At 34.5% G+C, this 18,557-nt stretch overlaps 1 protein-coding gene across 1 annotated transcript in view; it reads left to right on the top strand.

Annotated features, from left to right (window-relative positions):
- SLC35F5 (solute carrier family 35 member F5) overlaps positions 1 to 17,578 on the top strand; it is a 35,218-nt gene extending 17,640 nt beyond the window's left edge. Inside the window, exons 10-17 of the mRNA XM_048079613.2 lie at positions 161 to 248; positions 525 to 589; positions 925 to 1,029; positions 1,443 to 1,602; positions 4,049 to 4,139; positions 8,499 to 8,653; positions 9,103 to 9,191; positions 9,890 to 17,578. Of these exons, the coding sequence (XP_047935570.1) occupies positions 161 to 248; positions 525 to 589; positions 925 to 1,029; positions 1,443 to 1,602; positions 4,049 to 4,139; positions 8,499 to 8,653; positions 9,103 to 9,184 (746 nt within the window). The 3' untranslated portion in view covers positions 9,185 to 9,191; positions 9,890 to 17,578. The remainder of the gene's footprint in view (positions 1 to 160; positions 249 to 524; positions 590 to 924; positions 1,030 to 1,442; positions 1,603 to 4,048; positions 4,140 to 8,498; positions 8,654 to 9,102; positions 9,192 to 9,889) is intronic.
- Positions 17,579 to 18,557: the final 979 nt, after the last annotated feature.

The raw sequence follows: 18,557 nt of genomic DNA on the forward strand, positions 1-18,557 counted from the left end.
TGTTTTAGTTTTATAACAGTTCTGTCTTAAAAATATGGATGCTAAAATCCCATAGTTGACACAAGTGTGTGAAATGCAAAGAATAAAATGTCAGTGCAGCTTTCTGAGCAAACTAGTAGCAAAACTTAATTGTATAAACTGTTCTTATTTTCTCTTGCAGGGCTTTTTACTTTAATCTTAGCTGCGGTCTTTCCCAGTAACAGTGGAGATAGATTTACTCTTTCCAAATTATTAGCTGTTATTTTAAGGTAAGATAGTGGAATGGAACATTTGATCAAAAACTCCCTGATGCAGTGTGAGGACAAATACAATTATGGTATCTGTGATGATATATTGATATGCTTCTAAATCCTTGCTTCATGAATAAATTGAGGAAACAAATTAAGAAGTCTTTTTACCAAATCTCATGCTCATATAGAAAATAAGATTAATCCAATTTCAGTTGGAAATATGTGGGTTTATTTTCTTTTTGTTTAACGTTTTTGTGTTTTAAGCAGCATTTTGTATTACTTCTTTTTTCTTAGCATTGGTGGTGTGGTACTCGTTAACCTTTCTGGATCTGAAAAATCTCCTGGAAGAGATACAATAGGTATTCATTTACTTTTTTTTAACCTTAGAATATGCAGTGATGAGTACCATCTTTTGTCAATTATCAGTACATTGTACAGCGAGTTATGTTTCTTTGTGTAACACAACTAAAAGCCTGGCTTTGTAGTTTCAACTTCTGAAACTAGTTTATAGCTTAATTGAGTCAGTATTTACATTATTGAGCTTTCTACATTTTCCCTACTTTTCACATAGTAATGGATTCTGTAATAAACAATTTCTATCTCTGTTTGACAGCTTTATAATAGGTGTGTGTTTTGAAGAGCTGATCCTAGCAACACTTGGCATGACTTAAATCAGTGTTTTTCATCTTTACAGGCTCCCTTTGGTCTCTTGTAGGAGCAATGCTGTATGCTGTGTACATAGTGATGATCAAAAGGAAAGTAGATAGGGAAGATAAACTCGATATACCAATGTTCTTTGGTAAGAATAAAAACAATGCTATTGAAAGTTTTAATTCAATGTGTGACTCAGTTGTTTGCTTTCACGAACTTAACTGTATGTGAGTGGTTAAGGGGCTTAGAAGAGCCAAAGAGAGAGCTTATTGTTCCCGTAATTATCAGTACTTCAGAGACTAGTTGTATGAGATGTTTCTTTTTTATAGTCTCAACAAGGAAGGATTGTTGTCCTACTACCTGAAGGAATGTGGACAGCCCCTTTTGATTCAGTGGATTTTTTTTTTCCATTTCTAAACCTGTAAATATATGACGTAACTCTTTGTCAGTGTCCTTTCCTCTGTGTATGCATATTGTCAGAATAGCAGAGTTTGAGATTTTAATTATGTTGAAGCTGAAGAACATTTATTGTGATTTACTTAATATTGTTTTTATACTCAGGTTTTGTAGGGCTGTTCAATCTGTTGCTGCTATGGCCAGGGTTTTTCCTGCTTCACTATACTGGCTTTGAAGCATTTGAGTTTCCCAGCAAACTGATATGGATGTGCATTGTCATTAATGGCCTTATTGGAACAGTTCTGTCAGAGTTCCTCTGGTTGTGGTATGTACTACTTGCTTCACGTATATTTCACAATATAAGCTGTCTTATATGCGTTATCAAATGTTGAAAATAGTAGAAATTGTAGAAATAATGGGAGTCAGAATCCAGCAAAAAAGTATTCTACAGTTTATGTTCAAGTCTTCAGAGACACACTGCACCATATCTCATTAGAATGTGTTAATCACCAAGGTATGGCAATTCATACATTAGCCTAACTTTTGTTAATTTAATGATATGATAGTCTGGATAGGTTGGCCACAGAGGATCAAACAGGAGGTTACTAGCAAAACAGCTCAAAAGCTGTAGCAGGGTTGAAAACTTGTGTATAACTGTCAAAAGGACAGTGTTCTTAGAGCAGTGGTTAATAAGTTGGAGCTTGCAGCCTGCAAGAATTCAGGCAGCCAAGGTTTTTCTAGACCAGCATTAGGTTAAAATAGACAATTCTACAAGTTGGAAAGTTGTATTTTATTCTGGAAACACTAAGAAAGAGTTTCCAAAAAGAGAAATGTGCCCTATGCCATACAGTTGCTCAGCGAGCTAGAAGTCTGTTTCAATGCTATGTTTGCAATATGTATGGCAGTTTCTGTTGCCTGACAACCGTTGGCTTTCAGTCTCTTCTCTTTGTGGTAGAGAGGGTGGAAGAACTCATGGGTTAGATAGACCCTATATCAGAAATATTTCTGATATAGGACTAAGTTCTTGGACAGTCCTACAACAAAAAAACTCAACAGAACCCCCCTTTTTGTGTGTGTATGTTCAGGTGAAGTTTAACGTTTAGGAAATTTAATCATTTTTTTTGTTTGTTTATTGGCAAACTTTTAGCTAGTCCTGGACATAAATCTATTTCAAAATGTGCTTTTGTAATTTAATTTAGTTTATATATTCATTGAATACTTTTGTTATGCTAATGGCATTCTGTAAGAATAGTTCAGTGTTGGTGGGTAAAAAGGTTAAATGCAATTTCACCATAGGCAAAATAAAAACAAACAAACAACAACAAAAAAAAATAAACTCAGCTCTTGTCCCAAAATCAAGAACCAGCATAGAAGTAAGTACCTCGGTGGGCACAGACGATTCTTTGGACTTTTGGACTAGGACTAACCTCAGTTCATGCTGACTTCATCTTTTCCATGTATAGTGTGGAGCTAGTATGGCCCTTTAATCTTTCTTTGGATGTAAATAATACCATTTAATGCACTTCTTCACTCTACCCAACCACATGCTGCCAAGTAAATAATGTTGTGATAGATGTGAACCTTTCGTTCTTTTTTTTTTTTTTAACCTGCTGATAAATTTGGATTGGATTCTATGCTGTTTATTCATTTATGATGTTGTAGTGGTAAGGTTCGTTCTAATTCAGTAACAGCAGTCAGTGCTGCATTAAAGAAGTACTCTGTGATGATGCAGAAGGGGATTTAGAATATCGGGACGGAAACTTGCAAAAGTTCAGAGCATGCAAAATGCTTTGTTTCAGTTCTGTTTCTTTCTCATCTGCATACATTTTTCTTTCTTTTAAAGACACAGAACAAACCAAAAGTGATTACAAATATTAAAACTGGTCACTTGTGTTTGTTTAAAAGTCAGTCTTATGGAAGGACCTAATGGCTTGGTATAGGAGTAGTCTTTTAGTTTAATTGGAGAAACGTGTGCATGAAATCATGTTCTGGAAAATGTTTTCCACATATTTGTTCAGTTCTTTGTGTTTAAAAGCTGTTAATAAATTCAACCACTTCTGTGAGGTGAAAATAGTATTTTCTTTAGTGAATCACATTTAATGATTATAGTTTCAGTGGTGATGCATCTGTTTAATATTACAGAAGCCAGAGTAAAGATTGTGTAAGTTTTAAAAAAAATAAAAATTACAACTAAAGATTTTTCTTTAAAATTAGTTATTGGCAGAACGGATAGCAGTTCCACAAAAAAAAAAAGCACAGCTAGCACTGTTTTCAGTACTTCTCAAAGATGAGGAAAAATGGCTTTATTTAAATAAAAAATAAATAAAATCCAGATGTCTTTGAAATAAGAGATAACAACTCACTAATAAACATTATTGATTTGGATTGGGTAAATACCATTTTGTCGTTATTTTCTTCATACGGTAGAATAGACCATTTCATTGCTAACGAGACTCACTTTATGCTTGGGAATTTTTGACTTGGTCAATCATAATATGGTAGTTGCAGTTTTTATTTTGGATTTTATGATGTTCACTTTATCAAAATGGCTCAGACTAGTCAAATTTTATTTATAGAGCCTTTGGTTTATATCAAAGTGCAGAAGATCTCAGGAGCTGTTTTACAAATCAGTGACTGTGGATATTACAACATTTTATTAAAGATGACTGAAAGTTGAGCTTAATCATATACCTCCTGCAGTTTGACGTATTACTTTAGTTGTCTTTAAACTTTTATATAAGATTTCTTTTTTAATTATTATTATTTTTTAGGGGCTGCTTTCTTACCTCATCACTGATAGGCACACTTGCGCTAAGCCTTACAATACCTCTGTCCATAATAGCTGACATGTGCATGCAAAAGGTAATGTACTACTAAGGTTTGAGCATTGTTAACAGACTGGAGCTGATGGTTCCTTTTTTTTTTTTTATCTTCCCCACCTCAAATCAGTGGCAGTGTTATTTTTCACAATGTATGTATTGAATAGTATTCACTTATTTTAATTATTGAACTGCATTGTAATTAATCCTCTCTTTTATATTGACAGTTATAGTAATTTTGTACTTGCAGGTGATCACTTGTGTACTTTAATTTAGATCTGATTGAGATGCTGCTTGGATGAAAAGTACCCCAAGTCATCAATAACGCCTGTCAAATGCTTTACCTTAACAGGCACTTTTCAGAATTAAAGAACAGCTGCAAGTGCAGCCCATCTTAAGTTACAACCTTTACGATTACAGAATTGCTGTAGACTGCCTATCTTCCAAATGCCCAATTAGTAACGAAATGAAAATTGTATGGGTTTATGACATAGGCATGTAGAAGCTACAAGGCTTAATTACACATTATGAGGTTAATGTGGATATTAGGCTTCCATTTAACTGTCCTGCTATAAGTTAGTCTAGTTTCATTGTTACTGAGCTAATAACTGTGGGAAAAACCCTGCATATAAGGAAAGAAAAAAGAAACAGGCAATCAGTTTAGAACAGAAACTATATGAAGTTAGTTTGTGTTACTTGTCAAGCTGTATAGCTAGTTCTCTTCTCATGCTGATCGGGTAGAACTTCCAGATTTTATTTATGCATGAATTTCAACTCTGACTTTGAATATTTATTTGAATTTAATATTTAATCAGTGGCAAGGAATATCAAATTCTTAATTTAATGTGAATTATGATTATTTAGCATTTTCTGCAAGCATACAGTTACTGTCTTTTTTGTTTAAGTTGAGGTCATGCAACTGTTTCTGTTTTCTGAAGGCAAGATCACTTTTTTCCTGATCTTTATTTTGGATTTAAGTAATCCCTAGTGTTAAAATTTTTATTCGAGAAGTTAAGTTTTAATTTGAAAGTTAAACCACCTGTTTAACTTTTTTTTTTTTTCTGAGCGACTTTAGGCCCAATTTTCTCACGCATCTGTGTGAGTTTAATCTTTCTTATAGTGATAATGCCTTTTTTTGGGGACAGGGCATCCTCTACCTAGTCCAGTATGGCTATAACTTTTGGTGTTTCTCGTTATAGACACAAGCGTATCTGTAACATGGCTAAACTGTAAGCATTTGCCATCACATGCTTGTTTGCATTTTGACCATTGGTAACCTGCATTACACCAATGTTAGATGCTCATATAGTTGAGTGGTATGGAGAGGCTGCAGGAGTTGGTGCCTAGTATGTGCTTTCTGGGATGAAAAGGGTGAATTGGTCAGCCTTTGAGCAACTTGGCCTAGCTACAATTTATAACTGAAATGCATGGAGTTAAAGAACTGGGATGCTAAATTTTGTGAATTAGGAAGCAGATTAGTGATGGAATAGCTTAGCTGAAGGTGATAGAAATTAAAATGGCAAAACTGTCCAAACTTAGAATGGTTTAGTGGGTGACATTGGTAGTAGGGGGATGGTTGGACCAGATGATCTTGAAGGTCTTTTCCAACCTTAACGATTCAGTAATTCTAACCACAGAATACTGCCACTGAAAGTTCAGAGTAGACTGGTGGTCACACTCTGCCAACTACTGCTTGCTTATACTGCTCTGATGCTCTCTTGAGTTCTTTAGCAAATACAGCTATGTTGAGTTTGTAAGCTCTGTACACATAGAAATGTGGAAGAACTTCTTTACTGAAGGGGTTGTTAGGCATTGGAATGGGCTGCCCAGGGAAGCAGTTGAGTCAACATCCCTGGAGGTCTTTAAAAGACATTTAGATGTAGAGCTTAGCGATATGGTTTAGTGGAGGACTAGTTAGTGTTAGGTCAGAGGTTGGACTAGGTGATCTTGGAGGTCTCTTCCAACCTAGATGATTCTGTGATTCTATTTCTAAAAAAAATCTGACTATGCCTGGAATATAACTTAAACTGAGCATTTTCTGAGTAGTGTCTTCCTTGAAGCAGATGTGGTTCATGCAGTATCTGTGGTGGTACAATCTGTGACTTGTATTCACTCACTACATTTGAATTTTCTTCTGTTTCTTTTGAGGTTTGTGTTTGTTTGTACAAGACTTACAAGAAATGAGGCGATAAGTCTTGCACTTAGAATGGTTCCTGCCAAAAAGAAGCTATACTGAGAAATGTTTCTACAAGCAAAGTGTCAATTCTAATGAAAACTTTCTGACTTCTGAAATTTTCTGGCAGACAAGTAAAATTGTGGGAGAGGAACACCACAGAACTTGTATTTCACCCTTGCTTAATGTCAGGGGGGATTTGGGGGAAATAAAGCAGAAAAATAAAAGGATAAAAATGAAAGGAAATTCAAATTGGAAAATAAAAGGGGAGACAGGCCTGGAATAAATAGTCTTGTAACGAATGTGAGATAAAGTATGTTTCATATTAGTATTACCTGAGTCTTTCAACTTGGACATACAGCAAAACCTTGCAGCGATTCCACCTATAATAAAGCAGTCACTGGTAAGATAACTGCATTCCTTTTGCTGTTCAAGTGTCTGCAATATACACTCGGGACATAAATTGTAGCAAGAATGTAAATACTTCATGGTAGGTATTAAGGAAACAAGGAGAAAAAAACAAATTTCTTACAAAAAAAATTACTTCAGTGAGGTGGAATTAGGTTTATATGTGAACTAGTTTTAATAGCAAAAATTTTTTTTAAAAAGTGTTCATTTATACTTATTTTTTATCTAGCTGTGTGTGCAGATAAATTTTTAGATCATATAGTTACATATTACATATATACAATAGTTACATATTGATATATGAAAAGCTTAGGCTGTCTTAGGCTGAAGTGATTCATCTAAACTTTCTTCTGGAGTACAGTGAAAACTGGAATGTGGTTTTTCTAACTCTTTGTAAATAATTTCTTCTCTAAGCTATTTAATCTGAGTAAACACAGAGTCCGGATCTTTAAAACAAATTTCTTTGTCGTGTACACATGCAATATTGAGTTAGCTGAAGTAGCAGAATCATCTTTAAAGCTCTGTTGGATGTCTTTCAGTTGATATTGGTAGCACAAGGGCAACTAAATTTTTTAAACTCATTTTTATAGTTATCACTGTTTTCTCTGCTAGAGTTGCTCCATGTGATATGTATTTGGTATTTATTTAAAAAAAAAAAAAAAAAGGTAGTTAACTCTTAATCTGACTTCTGGTACACCTTGTTCTCATTTGCTCTTTTCACATTCCTTATCTTAAATCTTCACCTTCCTGTATTGTCTCAGTTTATGTGCTGGCAACATCTTTCATAATCTGAATATTCATGCCTTTTTCATTCCCTCCACCATTGTTTTCATTTGCCTACACCTGGTTCTTTCTGGAGGTTCTGATTCAGATATTTGCTACCTTCCGTTTTTCTTAATTTTACTTGCCTTGTGTAAAAAGGCTGCTTTGTCTTCCTTGGGGTAGATACAAAACCTGACTATTTTTAGGCATTTTTCCATCCGGTGATGCCTCTCTCTTCATCTAACAATTGCAATTTGTTAGGTTTTGAGAGTGAGCGTCAGTACTTGCTATCAAAACTGTACCTTTTTTTCTTTCCTCTGAAATCTTCAATTTTGGACTTTTTTTTCCACAAGGGGGAGCTGTGCTTATGTTTCATTGCTCTGTAATCCTTAAAGATGTTTCAAACAAGATTATAATTCTTGCACCCTTGATTTATGTAACTTTCTACAATTTTAAGTTTAAAACTGTTTTAGATGATCAATTCTGAGTACTAATAGTAGTATAGGTACAAGTAGAATTTAGTTTAAATTGGGCAAGTATTGTGCCATGCTTTTTTTTTTTTTTAATGAAAAAAATTACTGTAAGTTTCCAGTGGGGTAGTCTTATCTCTGCACATTGATTTCATCAGTGACTGCTCAGTGACAGGATGTTCAGAGTGGATAATCAGGTGTACAGATCTTTCAGGTGAGGTTTTTTTTGTCCAGTGTTTTGGAAGTGTTATGAGGACTTCCTCATTTATAACCAACAGATAACTACAACCTAAAAATGAGAGCATCTGTAAATAGCCGATTTCATCTACACCACGGCACAAACAAAATGCTTTGTTGTACAGAACAGAAGTGTTATTCACTTACTAGAAGTAGTGGTGACTGTAGAAATTGTACCAAATCACTTGCAGAAATATTTGTAATATTTCACCCCATTCAAAAGAATTGTGCATCTTAAAATTGTAAATAGTTTTATAGTAACTGCTTCTAATATACAGTATACTTAAAAAACAAAACAACAAAAAAAAACCCACCGTGTTTTGAGTGATTGATGTCTGTGTTTTAATTCCAGGTGCAGTTTTCCTGGTTATTTTTTGCAGGGGCAATCCCTGTATTTTTTTCTTTTTTCATTGCAACTCTTTTATGTCACTATAACAACTGGGATCCAGTGATGGTGGGAATCAGAAGAGTTTTTGCCTTTATTTGTAGAAAACATCGAATTCAGAGGTAGGGCAGTCACAAAATATAATCCTATGTCTCCTTTCTGGTATCCTGTAATCTTTTGTGAGCCACAGTACGCATGCTGTATTAATTTTCATCTAATTTTGTATCAAGATCACCTCCATGGCTGACTTTTTAATTGTAGTAGTTGGCAATCCATTTATTAACCTATGTAATGTTCAGAAAAGGGAAAGATTTTAAGTCTGTTTATTTTTTTTAAATAAGTTTCCTACTGGCTATCACACTTGTTTATTTTTTTCTTAATGCTATTATAATAGTTACTGTATCCAAAGCATGCAGTGAAAAAGTGCTAACTTTTTGAAGCGAGGGAGGTTTTGTATATTTTTGATGGTGTAGTTCAAACCTCTATAGCACATTTAGTACTTACGAAATGAGTTGCTTTGATGCCAACATATTACTGTGTAATTTAAATAAATAAATCTGTTTCTTTTAAGAATGCCAGAAGAAAGCGAGCAGTGTGAAAGTCTCATTCCTATGCATAGTGTTTCACAAGATGGAGATAGTTGCTGTTCATAGACAAAAGGTATGCTAATAAACTTGAAACAATATGGTGAAGGGTGAGGATTCTATTTCATGATGGCATTTGTTACATAAGTACACATTTTTACAGAGCATACAGTTAATCTTGTTTTGAGTTAATGTATAGAGTTTTAAAGAATATCTTCAAAATCCATATTATTCTATACCAAATATTATTCTTACCTTAATGTACTTCTTGGCCAATGGTTTTGAAATGGAAAGTAGATTTTACTTTAATGTTTACATTTTCTTAACGCGGGTTTGGGGTGTGGGGTAAGACAGACAGTGGGGACAGGAGCAGGAAGAGGTGGGAGGACTTAGGTAATGTAAAAAGAAAGCACCTGTACCTTTGAAAAGTCTCATAGAAACTTAATTACTCAGTAGACGTTAATTTTCTTCCCAGTACTGTAACCTTAATGAATAAATTTTACTTGAAACTTTAAATAAAAAAAAAAAAGTATTCATAATGATGGGGAAAAAAGAAAACTGCCTTCAGCGGGCACAGATGCAGTATATTACAACGAGGAATAACTATGGAGTTTGCAAAATAACCCTCTAAGAACGGGTTACACAAATCTCTAACAGGATTATTACAGATGGTTTGCTGATACTGTCTTGGAGCATGGAGATGGACTTAGTTTTGGACTTTGGATCTTTAATTATGTAGCACTAGTAACATTTTTTTTTTCTTTTCCTTCTTAGTTTAGAAACGGAATGATGCCTAGCGAAGAGACAATCTCTGGAAAAGTCCCTAAGGAATCATGTTTCAGTGCCTATTCTGAATTTTTAGTAAAAATAAGAAGTTTTGGTTCTTGTGAAACGTTAATGTTTTCCTCTTTCTTGCTTTCATCTGGTTTTATAAATGAACAAATTTACTACATGCATATCACTGTAGGGAGTCTTAGTCCATCTGAGCAACCAAACCTGCCTTACAACACTGAGCTGGTGAAGTTACTTGACAAAATCAAGAAAATGAATGCTGTTAAGTGATTTCTTTCTCTTTTTAACTCACAGTTTTGTTAAATGCTGGACAACATTGTTTTTAAAAACACTTTCAAATGCGTTATGTAAATAAGTTTGCAGGTTATCACGTCTTACAGGCTTTTTGATGAAAAGCTAAATAGATATGTTACCTGTAGTAGGTACAAATTAACTTTTTTATGTTGTATAGACTATTTGCATATTAATAGAAGAAAATAGTAAAGTAATTTATTAAGTGAATTCTTGTAATTATTGAGGCAGGATCTTTGTACGGTCCTGGAACACTACATATATATTGTCTTATCCCATTTTGAGAAGCCTTGTAATGGCAACGGGTGCCGATGTTTAAAAATCTTGTATTACCTAATGTTCTGGAATGTTTACAATTTTAGTGAATGATAAAATATTTCTAATGACAGTACATTTGGGTGTGCATTCTCAAAATCAATGTTTGTTTTAAACAGACCGATTCTGTAACCTGTCATTCTGAATGATCTCATACAGAAAACTGAATTTGAAAATTTTCATTAGTACAGCTGCCAGCTAAGAAACAGATCAAATTAATTGTTAAAGTTTTCAGTCAGTGGGTTGCACTATGAAAGATAAAGATAATTATATTGATTTCTTTTTTTTTCCAGTTGCATTAATAAATTTATTCTAAAATTGATCGTTTTCCTTATAACCTGTATCTTCCTTCTACTGCGGCATTTTTCCTATTTGATTCTGAGAAGTTAGGAATAATTAAGTTCAGGGATATTTGACAAAAATCAGTAACTTTTTCCAAATTCTGGTTATAAGACACTTATATTTTAAAAAATAATAATAATTTTGGCTTTTGTATGATTTTATTTTCTTATAATGAATATAGGACAGATTTTTAGCCAATAGTACTGTTTTCCACATAAGAAGTCTGTTAATAACATAGGGTATTCCCGTGATCCTTCCAAGAGCAGTTTTGGTGATTTGGTGACACCACTACTAGACTAGAGGGAATGCAAGAAAGTGACATGTTTAGTGATACAGTTAGAAGGATTGACTCAACCAGCAGCTAGAATGCAGAATTCTTTATGTAGAGAACGGAAAATATACTGGGGAGAAATGAGTGAATCTGGGGATTGTTCTTGTTGAGTATTGCACCTTAATAAAGTTTTCCCTTCCGGTTCTTAATATTGGATGTCATTAAAAGTTACAATTATCTGAGGCATCTCTTTAAGATGATGTAATAAGTCTTTGGATACCTGAGAAAGGATTTCTTTTTTAATATTATTTTAATAAGTTAATAAGATTATTAAATTTTCCGTGGCATTTTCAGAAACTTTCTATTTCAATTCCAAAGCCCAGTAGTAGAGGGGTTGAAAATACAGTATGTAAAACTAATTTTATATTTTACTTAGTTAGAATTTTCAGAGATTTCTTTGGTAAGAGCAGTTTACAGTAGGATTTTTTTTTCTAAATTAGGACAAATTAGAGAATGTTACTTTCAGCTTTTTCAATAAGTGTTGTTAAGGCTTAGTGGCAATAAAAAGCTAATGTCCGTTTTCTTCCGATTTTAACGTTTCAATGAGATCATGCCATATACTCAATACCAGCCATTAACTACAAATTTAGGTCTGTTCCTTTACAACATCTAATCAGTTACAGCTTTAGCAAACTAACCTTAGGAAAACTGAGTTTGCTTTCAAATGGGCAATTACAGTATTTTTAGCAGGGTATTTTAATAATGTCTTCTGAAATTGGTCACTGATAGCATTGGAGTGATAACGCATGGTGGGCAATTGCTATTCATATTTGTTCATGGCTTAAAAGTGAAAGATCGTCATGGTCTCATATGTATATGACTTCTGTTAAGTGGCTTTATTATCTTAGAGAGGTTTAGAAACTAAGTACTAGGAGAGAGTTCTTCTATCTCTGACCCAGTCATCTTTCTGTTCAGCAGACTCAATGTTAGGGCCTTCCCACTGCTTCTGTTTTTAACAAGAGATGTATTAATCTTTTTTTAAAGATACTTAATATTTTAATCTTATGTCACTAAGTAGCTTGAGCAGTCTTTTTGCATTAAATTACAGTTCTTTACAGAATAAAAAAAAAAAAAGGGCAAATTATCCTTCCTGAAATGCCATGGATTTTTAAACAGTGGTGCCCCTGTGGTTACAAGAAATATACTGCAGTTTTATTTACTGAAGTTATGACATGTAACATTGTTCCTGCATTTAATAGAATGTGATGAGATTTTTCTATAAAATCTTGTGATTTTTAGTACAATAATATTTTATAAATATATCGTCTTATTTGAAATGTAAATTGCATAGTTCTCTAATGGGTGCTTGGTAAATGCACAAGAGATTTAGCTTTGATTCTCAGGTACCTCTGATGTAATGGTGACATGCTGTTTTTTTTTTTTTCCTCATGACAACTGGAATGTGAAGGCGCTCCCCTAAATGCTTTAACACTGTGTGCTAGCATAAATTGTCATTGTTCCTACTGTTTCATTTGGGAATGTCTTTAATCTGACTTATTTCTCATAGGAAGTACATACTTCAGATGCTTAAAGAATGATGATTTCCCATGCCTACAAAACGGAAAATGGGTACTGCGTGTATTGTTCTGTCAAACAGCTTAAGTAATTTCTACAGTCCTATGAGATAACCAAGAATTTCTTCCGTGTGTGATTTGAGCTTTTGAGTTGTTTTTATTTCTGGAGGAGGAAATGACGATAATTTGCCAAATGCCATGTAGCATGTCTTAGCTTTTAGGGTTCTGGTGAGTCTTGCATAGTTCAGTGTACTGTGTACTGCAACCCAGAAAAAAGGAGAAAAACATTCTATAGAGATCACTTTTTTTCTAGCTACTTTCACTTCTACGCTGTAGATGTAATACTAATTCAGCAAAGGTATGAAATACATTTGACATCACTACTCAGCAGTTAATTAGAAAGTATGGGGCACAAGAATGCCACTGAAGTCACCAGAGGCCCCATATTTCTGTTGTCAAGCGTGCGCTGCATCTGGCTTAGGCATTGCCTTTTTGCCCATGGAAAATCGCTGTGGGGGATGTGACTGATTCAGCTGAGAAGCTGCAAGGCTAAGGCACAGCCTGGTTATCTTACTGGGGGGGAGCAAAGGCTGAAGTATTTTGCCACAGCAGGGTGTTAAGCAGTGGTGTTCTTGAACTGAGAAACCATGGTGCTGCGCGTGAGAGCTGAGCCAGTATGCTGCTCTACGCATTGCGTGCTGCCATGTATCATAAAAGAGCCTGTGAGTTGCTTTTCTTGCTGTGTGCCGTTGGAATTATTCTCTTTCACTATCCCCATTGTGCCTAGGTACTCCTATTTACTAATACAATTGCCTTAAATAAGGTGGTGACTTTTTTTTTTTTGTAAATTTTCATACCGTCTCTCCTTGGGGTGAAAGTCATTCCTATTCCCTACTAAAAGATCCTTCTAGTTTAAGGAAACTAACTTACTGAACTTAAACTAAGGCAATCGGAGGAGGGGAAAAGTAGTTAAACTCAGTGTCTAAAATTTATGGTCATACTTTCAAATTTCACATGAAGATGGGCCTCATGAAGGCAGATTGTGTGTTTGTAAATGAAGTTGTAGGAAGTGGCGTGCTCAAAATTCAAGAAACGAACTAGTGTTTGAAAGCAATGTTGAGTTATATGGCTAACTATAGGGTAGTGATTTTTAATCAGTTTTCTGTATTTGGTCTAAGTTTTGAGTTAGTTACAGTTTCTGTTAGGCTTGTAATATGTAGTGTCTGCAATTTAATAGCTATCTGCAATAGCATGGAAGTGTTGATGGCTCACTGACAGTTGCTATGCATGATTTTTTTTTCCTTTTGAATCTAGGATTGCATTAATGGTGTGTTTTGTTTTATATGGTTATTGCATGGCATGACTTCTCAGGGAAATATGGATGATACCATGCATCGTATGAGCTGATAACTAATTCCTGCTTGTAAAATTGTTCCAAATTTTCAGATTTCACTCAGACATTTCACATCACATGACTTTCATGTTGAATTTCCTCTTGTTTGTTAGGTGAATCACAGTGAGGGTGTTAATAGCATCTAAAGGTGTCTGTAAAATGCACAGTGCACAATACTTCGTTAGCTTTTGGACACACATCCATTCTAAATTGATTTTGCAATTTGTGGTTTTTTTTTTCCTATTTTATTGCACCATGCAAGAGTTGCACTGTTGATTTCAGAGCTGCACCTGAGGCATGAGAGTGACATTAACTTTCAGGGTTAGACAATGCTGTGGTACTACAAGGTCTGATTATGGGGTAGAGTACCAGTATAAGTCTTCTAACATAAATATATTTATTTTTATCATTAATTTTTTACAAAGAGTGTTCACTTTGGGGATTTTTTGTTTGCTTTTCCAGTAAAGTTACTTTGGCTAGGCTGGGATTTGATCCAAAGCCCACCAGTATCATAGGCAGCATTAATAAACTAAAACTTTATTGAAATACTCTGCAGTCAGGTTGACCTTTTATGCCTTTGCAGTATTTCAGTCTGCAGCATACATCTGAAGTAGTTTGCTCTAGGACTTCAGTAATATAAAATTGAGGGATTTTGTGCTGGGAGAAATGGTAAACATACTGTAACTGATCACAGACTATATTTCTGTATGGCTGACATGCAGCTTAATTATTTAGAAGGTGAATTTGTCTTGCTACCTGATTTTTCTTTAAAATCATCAGTATAAGAGATGTTAACCACTTCACTTAGTCGTATACTTCCAGGAGAATATTTTTTGTCAATAGTGAGAATGTGAGCATAGTGATCATAGCCTTGAGGATCAGCTTCCCCTTGATGATTTCTGATTTGACATTTCCATTTACTTTGCAAAGAATATAACAGGACATTTCCAAGCTAGTTGAAACTTCTGTAAGTATATTTTGATCATCCTGATTCTCTCTACTGCTATAAACCTAACATAAAACGCGTAATTCTAACAGAAATGTAACTGGTCAGCTTTCTGTCTTCTCGCTCCCTCCCAGTTGAGGTATTGCATCATTACATCTGGTGTTTGCAGGTAACTGGACTTTTTCGGGAATGCCTGCCATGATGAGGAGTGCATCCAGGCTTTTATCTAGTTGTCACTTCCTACTTTTAAAAGCCTAAAAGGCTTTTCTCTGAGGGTTCGGTAGAAAGCAGCTCTTTAGTTGAGCTACAGTTAATAGTTAAAAAAGTTGCATCTGATTTTTTTTAATGAACTTTTGACTGTTTTGTCAGGAAAGGTGCACAATTTTTTCACATGTTCCACAAAAGATACATCGGAATGGCCTCAGAAATAATAGTGTGGGGATATTTGTATGGTTCTTGATATATGTTTCTGAAGTTTTTCCGTAGTTTATTTTAGGAAAAAAAAAATCAAGCTGAGGGGAAAGTAGCCATATAGCAAAGAGCTAAATTTATGATATGCAAATTACCGTGCTTTCATTAAATATCCTTCAGTGTATTACTGATGTTGTCAGCCCACAAGTCTGCTCTTTCTTGTCTGTTACAGATGATGCTTCTCTTCTATATAAATCTGACCTTTTGCAAGTCAATTAAACTAGATCCCTTATCACAATGAGTGATTTCTGAAATATTTTAGAATCTCCCCCTTTTAGCCTTTAGCTAGAAGAACAACAGGGGCTTTCCAGTGTCCCTTTCCTATGGGACAAGGAAAAGAAAAAGTAAAAATAATAATTTTCATTGAAAAGAAATAAAACTTACTGGGCAGCATATGGGATCAGCTGTAAAACCATCGAGGTAATTGCTTACATAGCACAACTATGTACAGGATCTGTTTAGGCAATAATTGTGCATTAGATTGATCTCTCTGATCTTGATTTACTATAGAATGTACATATTTTAAGTTTATTAAATTTGTATGGAAGCTGAATGTTTAAGCCCTGTGACTATAAGAATCATGGAAAAAATATTTAGAGAGGTAGTGTAAATGATAAGGATTTTCTTGGTTGCATTTTGGGGTTCTTAAGTTTTTTGTGTGTGTGTGTGAGGTGTTGAAAGTCTCACGAACCAGTTACAAATGAATGATCTGCCTGTTAATCAAAAATCTTGAAACTGTTCACACAAAGCTATTGTGAATGCTTATCCCCTTGTTCAAGTTGATGTTATCTCAATGGAATTAGAGTAGTGCAAGAGGTGTGCGCTATGGACTTCAGCATTGTACAATTGATCGAATCCTTGTAATGATTTAAAACTTACTCAGATTGTCTAGGAATGAATATCAGTAAAACAAAACTGTACCTGAAACTTTTTGTTTAGATGTTTATACTGATTGATTTGTTAAACATCTAAAACTTCTGCATTAAAAGATGCACAAACCCAATAGTTAGTAGCTTTGGTCTTTTTGGCATTAAATTCTGTACTAAATTTCAGCTCTCTGTAATTTGAAGAGAATTCTGAATGTTTTTAAAGCAGAAGCTGCTTTAACTGAAGAACTTTAAACTGACAAAAACTTCTTTTTGCATGAAGTTTGTACGGTTTGCTGATAATTCAGATGTTCTGAGAGCACAGATTCTTCCAGGTATACTTCCTTTGTGAAATACCTTATGCATAACAGTTTAACCATTTTCCTTAGTGAGATCAGAACATGAATTGCTGATGAGTATTGCATTTGCACTTAAATACCTGATTTCAGAGTGTGTTAAACCTTGTCTATTTCTGACAAAAAACATAGCATTTTCATCTAATTTCCATTTAATGATAAGTATATTCATGCAGAGAAAAACATATAATCATGGCTTGATGCAGTGATTTATGCCAAGAAAACAGCAGGATAGCAGTAGTAACTCTGAAATGAAGATGCACATCTCTTAAGAGAAACTCTAGCTTCTTGTTCTTTGCTTCCCTCTGTTCTAAACAGGTGTCTCCATTATTCCCGATTTGTACAGCTGAAGCAAGGACCAGAACTTTTACCCTTTGTTTTTTAAAAGTGAACGTTGACTTTTGCCTGGAGTGTCTTTGTCCAATCACTTCATTTTCTGAGGGGATTCAGTTAAATGAGAAGTATAGAATAAGTATTTTTTATTAAAATCAGATTTAAGCTATTAATTATTTTGAAATTCTCAATATGAATAGAGATCTAATGAATGGAAATTATAGGCCTATACTGCAAATACCAAATACTGCTTATATATTTTTAACAAAATCAGTATATATGTGATTATTTGAAACATGTATAAAGGTGAAAATGGGAAAATCATTCTTGTGTTGACAGATTTATAAATTGAAATTCTTAATATCCAATACCAAAACCCTATGAAAGGGCTAGTGAAAAGAAAATGTAATGTATTCTGATAAACAGCCTGTGTAATACAATCGATGGGTGTGATGTTTTTGTTCTGTATTATATTTATTATGTGTAAGTAAACAATAAAGATTATAAATCATATTTTCTTAACAGGAGTTAGTATTTGGTTGGGGTTAATGCTTAATGTACTTTATAACGTCAATTAAAGCCTGAATGGTTGCTAAGGGTTGCTACCTTGAGAGAGCAACATAGTGGTGAAAAGGTCTTGAATTGGCCCCCTTAATTCCCCTCTTCCACTGCTAGAGGTGAGGCTCAGGATGTCTTATCTTACCTGAAGTCAGCTAGGATGCCAAAAGGTTACAGTTTGGTCTCAGATCGGTCTGGTAATTAAGCAGTGGAATATCCGTTTTTAATCCATTTTCATGACTGTAGGTGGCTTTGCGTGCTAATATATGAATTATAAAATACTCTGGAAGACTGCGTTTCATCAGCAGGGGGAGCTACTGTAGTAGCTATCCATTGCGTTCCTGAACTCCAGTGACAGAAATGCCATAAACAGTAAAATATGCTTAACATAGCTGCTTGTCATCCTTGATCCTTAACCGGTTAGAGTTAACCAGGACTAGATACCGGCTTGCTTTCACGCAGTTGAACTTTCAGTGTCTTTAATTATTACAAAACTCTTGGGGATCATAGACACCTAAATACTCACTAGAAAACTTAGAGAAAATATTTTGCTACCATAAGCTTTTCTGAGTTTTCTGAAATTTAGCTGAATTCTGTGCACTGATACAATCAGTGTTGCTGCACAGGTGTAGCAAGAAGCAGGTTTTGACATTAAAACAAGAGGATACTTACTGTGCCATATCAAAATCTGCAAAAATTTAATATGACGCTACTGACAATGCAGATACCAAATAAATGACTCTAAGTTTTATACCAGCGTTTCTTAGAAAAATGGTGAATGTAGGTACAAACACACGCCAAATACAACTCACGATGTGGAGAAGGAAGAGTGTCACTGCTGTGTACTGATTTCTAAAATCTAATTACCTGTAATAAGCAAGCATGATGTAATCAAAACAATTATTTTATGGAAGCTGCAATTACAGTGACTGCA

The sequence above is a fragment of the Anser cygnoides genome, chromosome 6 (assembly GCF_040182565.1).
Source record: "Anser cygnoides isolate HZ-2024a breed goose chromosome 6, Taihu_goose_T2T_genome, whole genome shotgun sequence".
Taxonomy (NCBI): domain Eukaryota; kingdom Metazoa; phylum Chordata; class Aves; order Anseriformes; family Anatidae; genus Anser; species Anser cygnoides.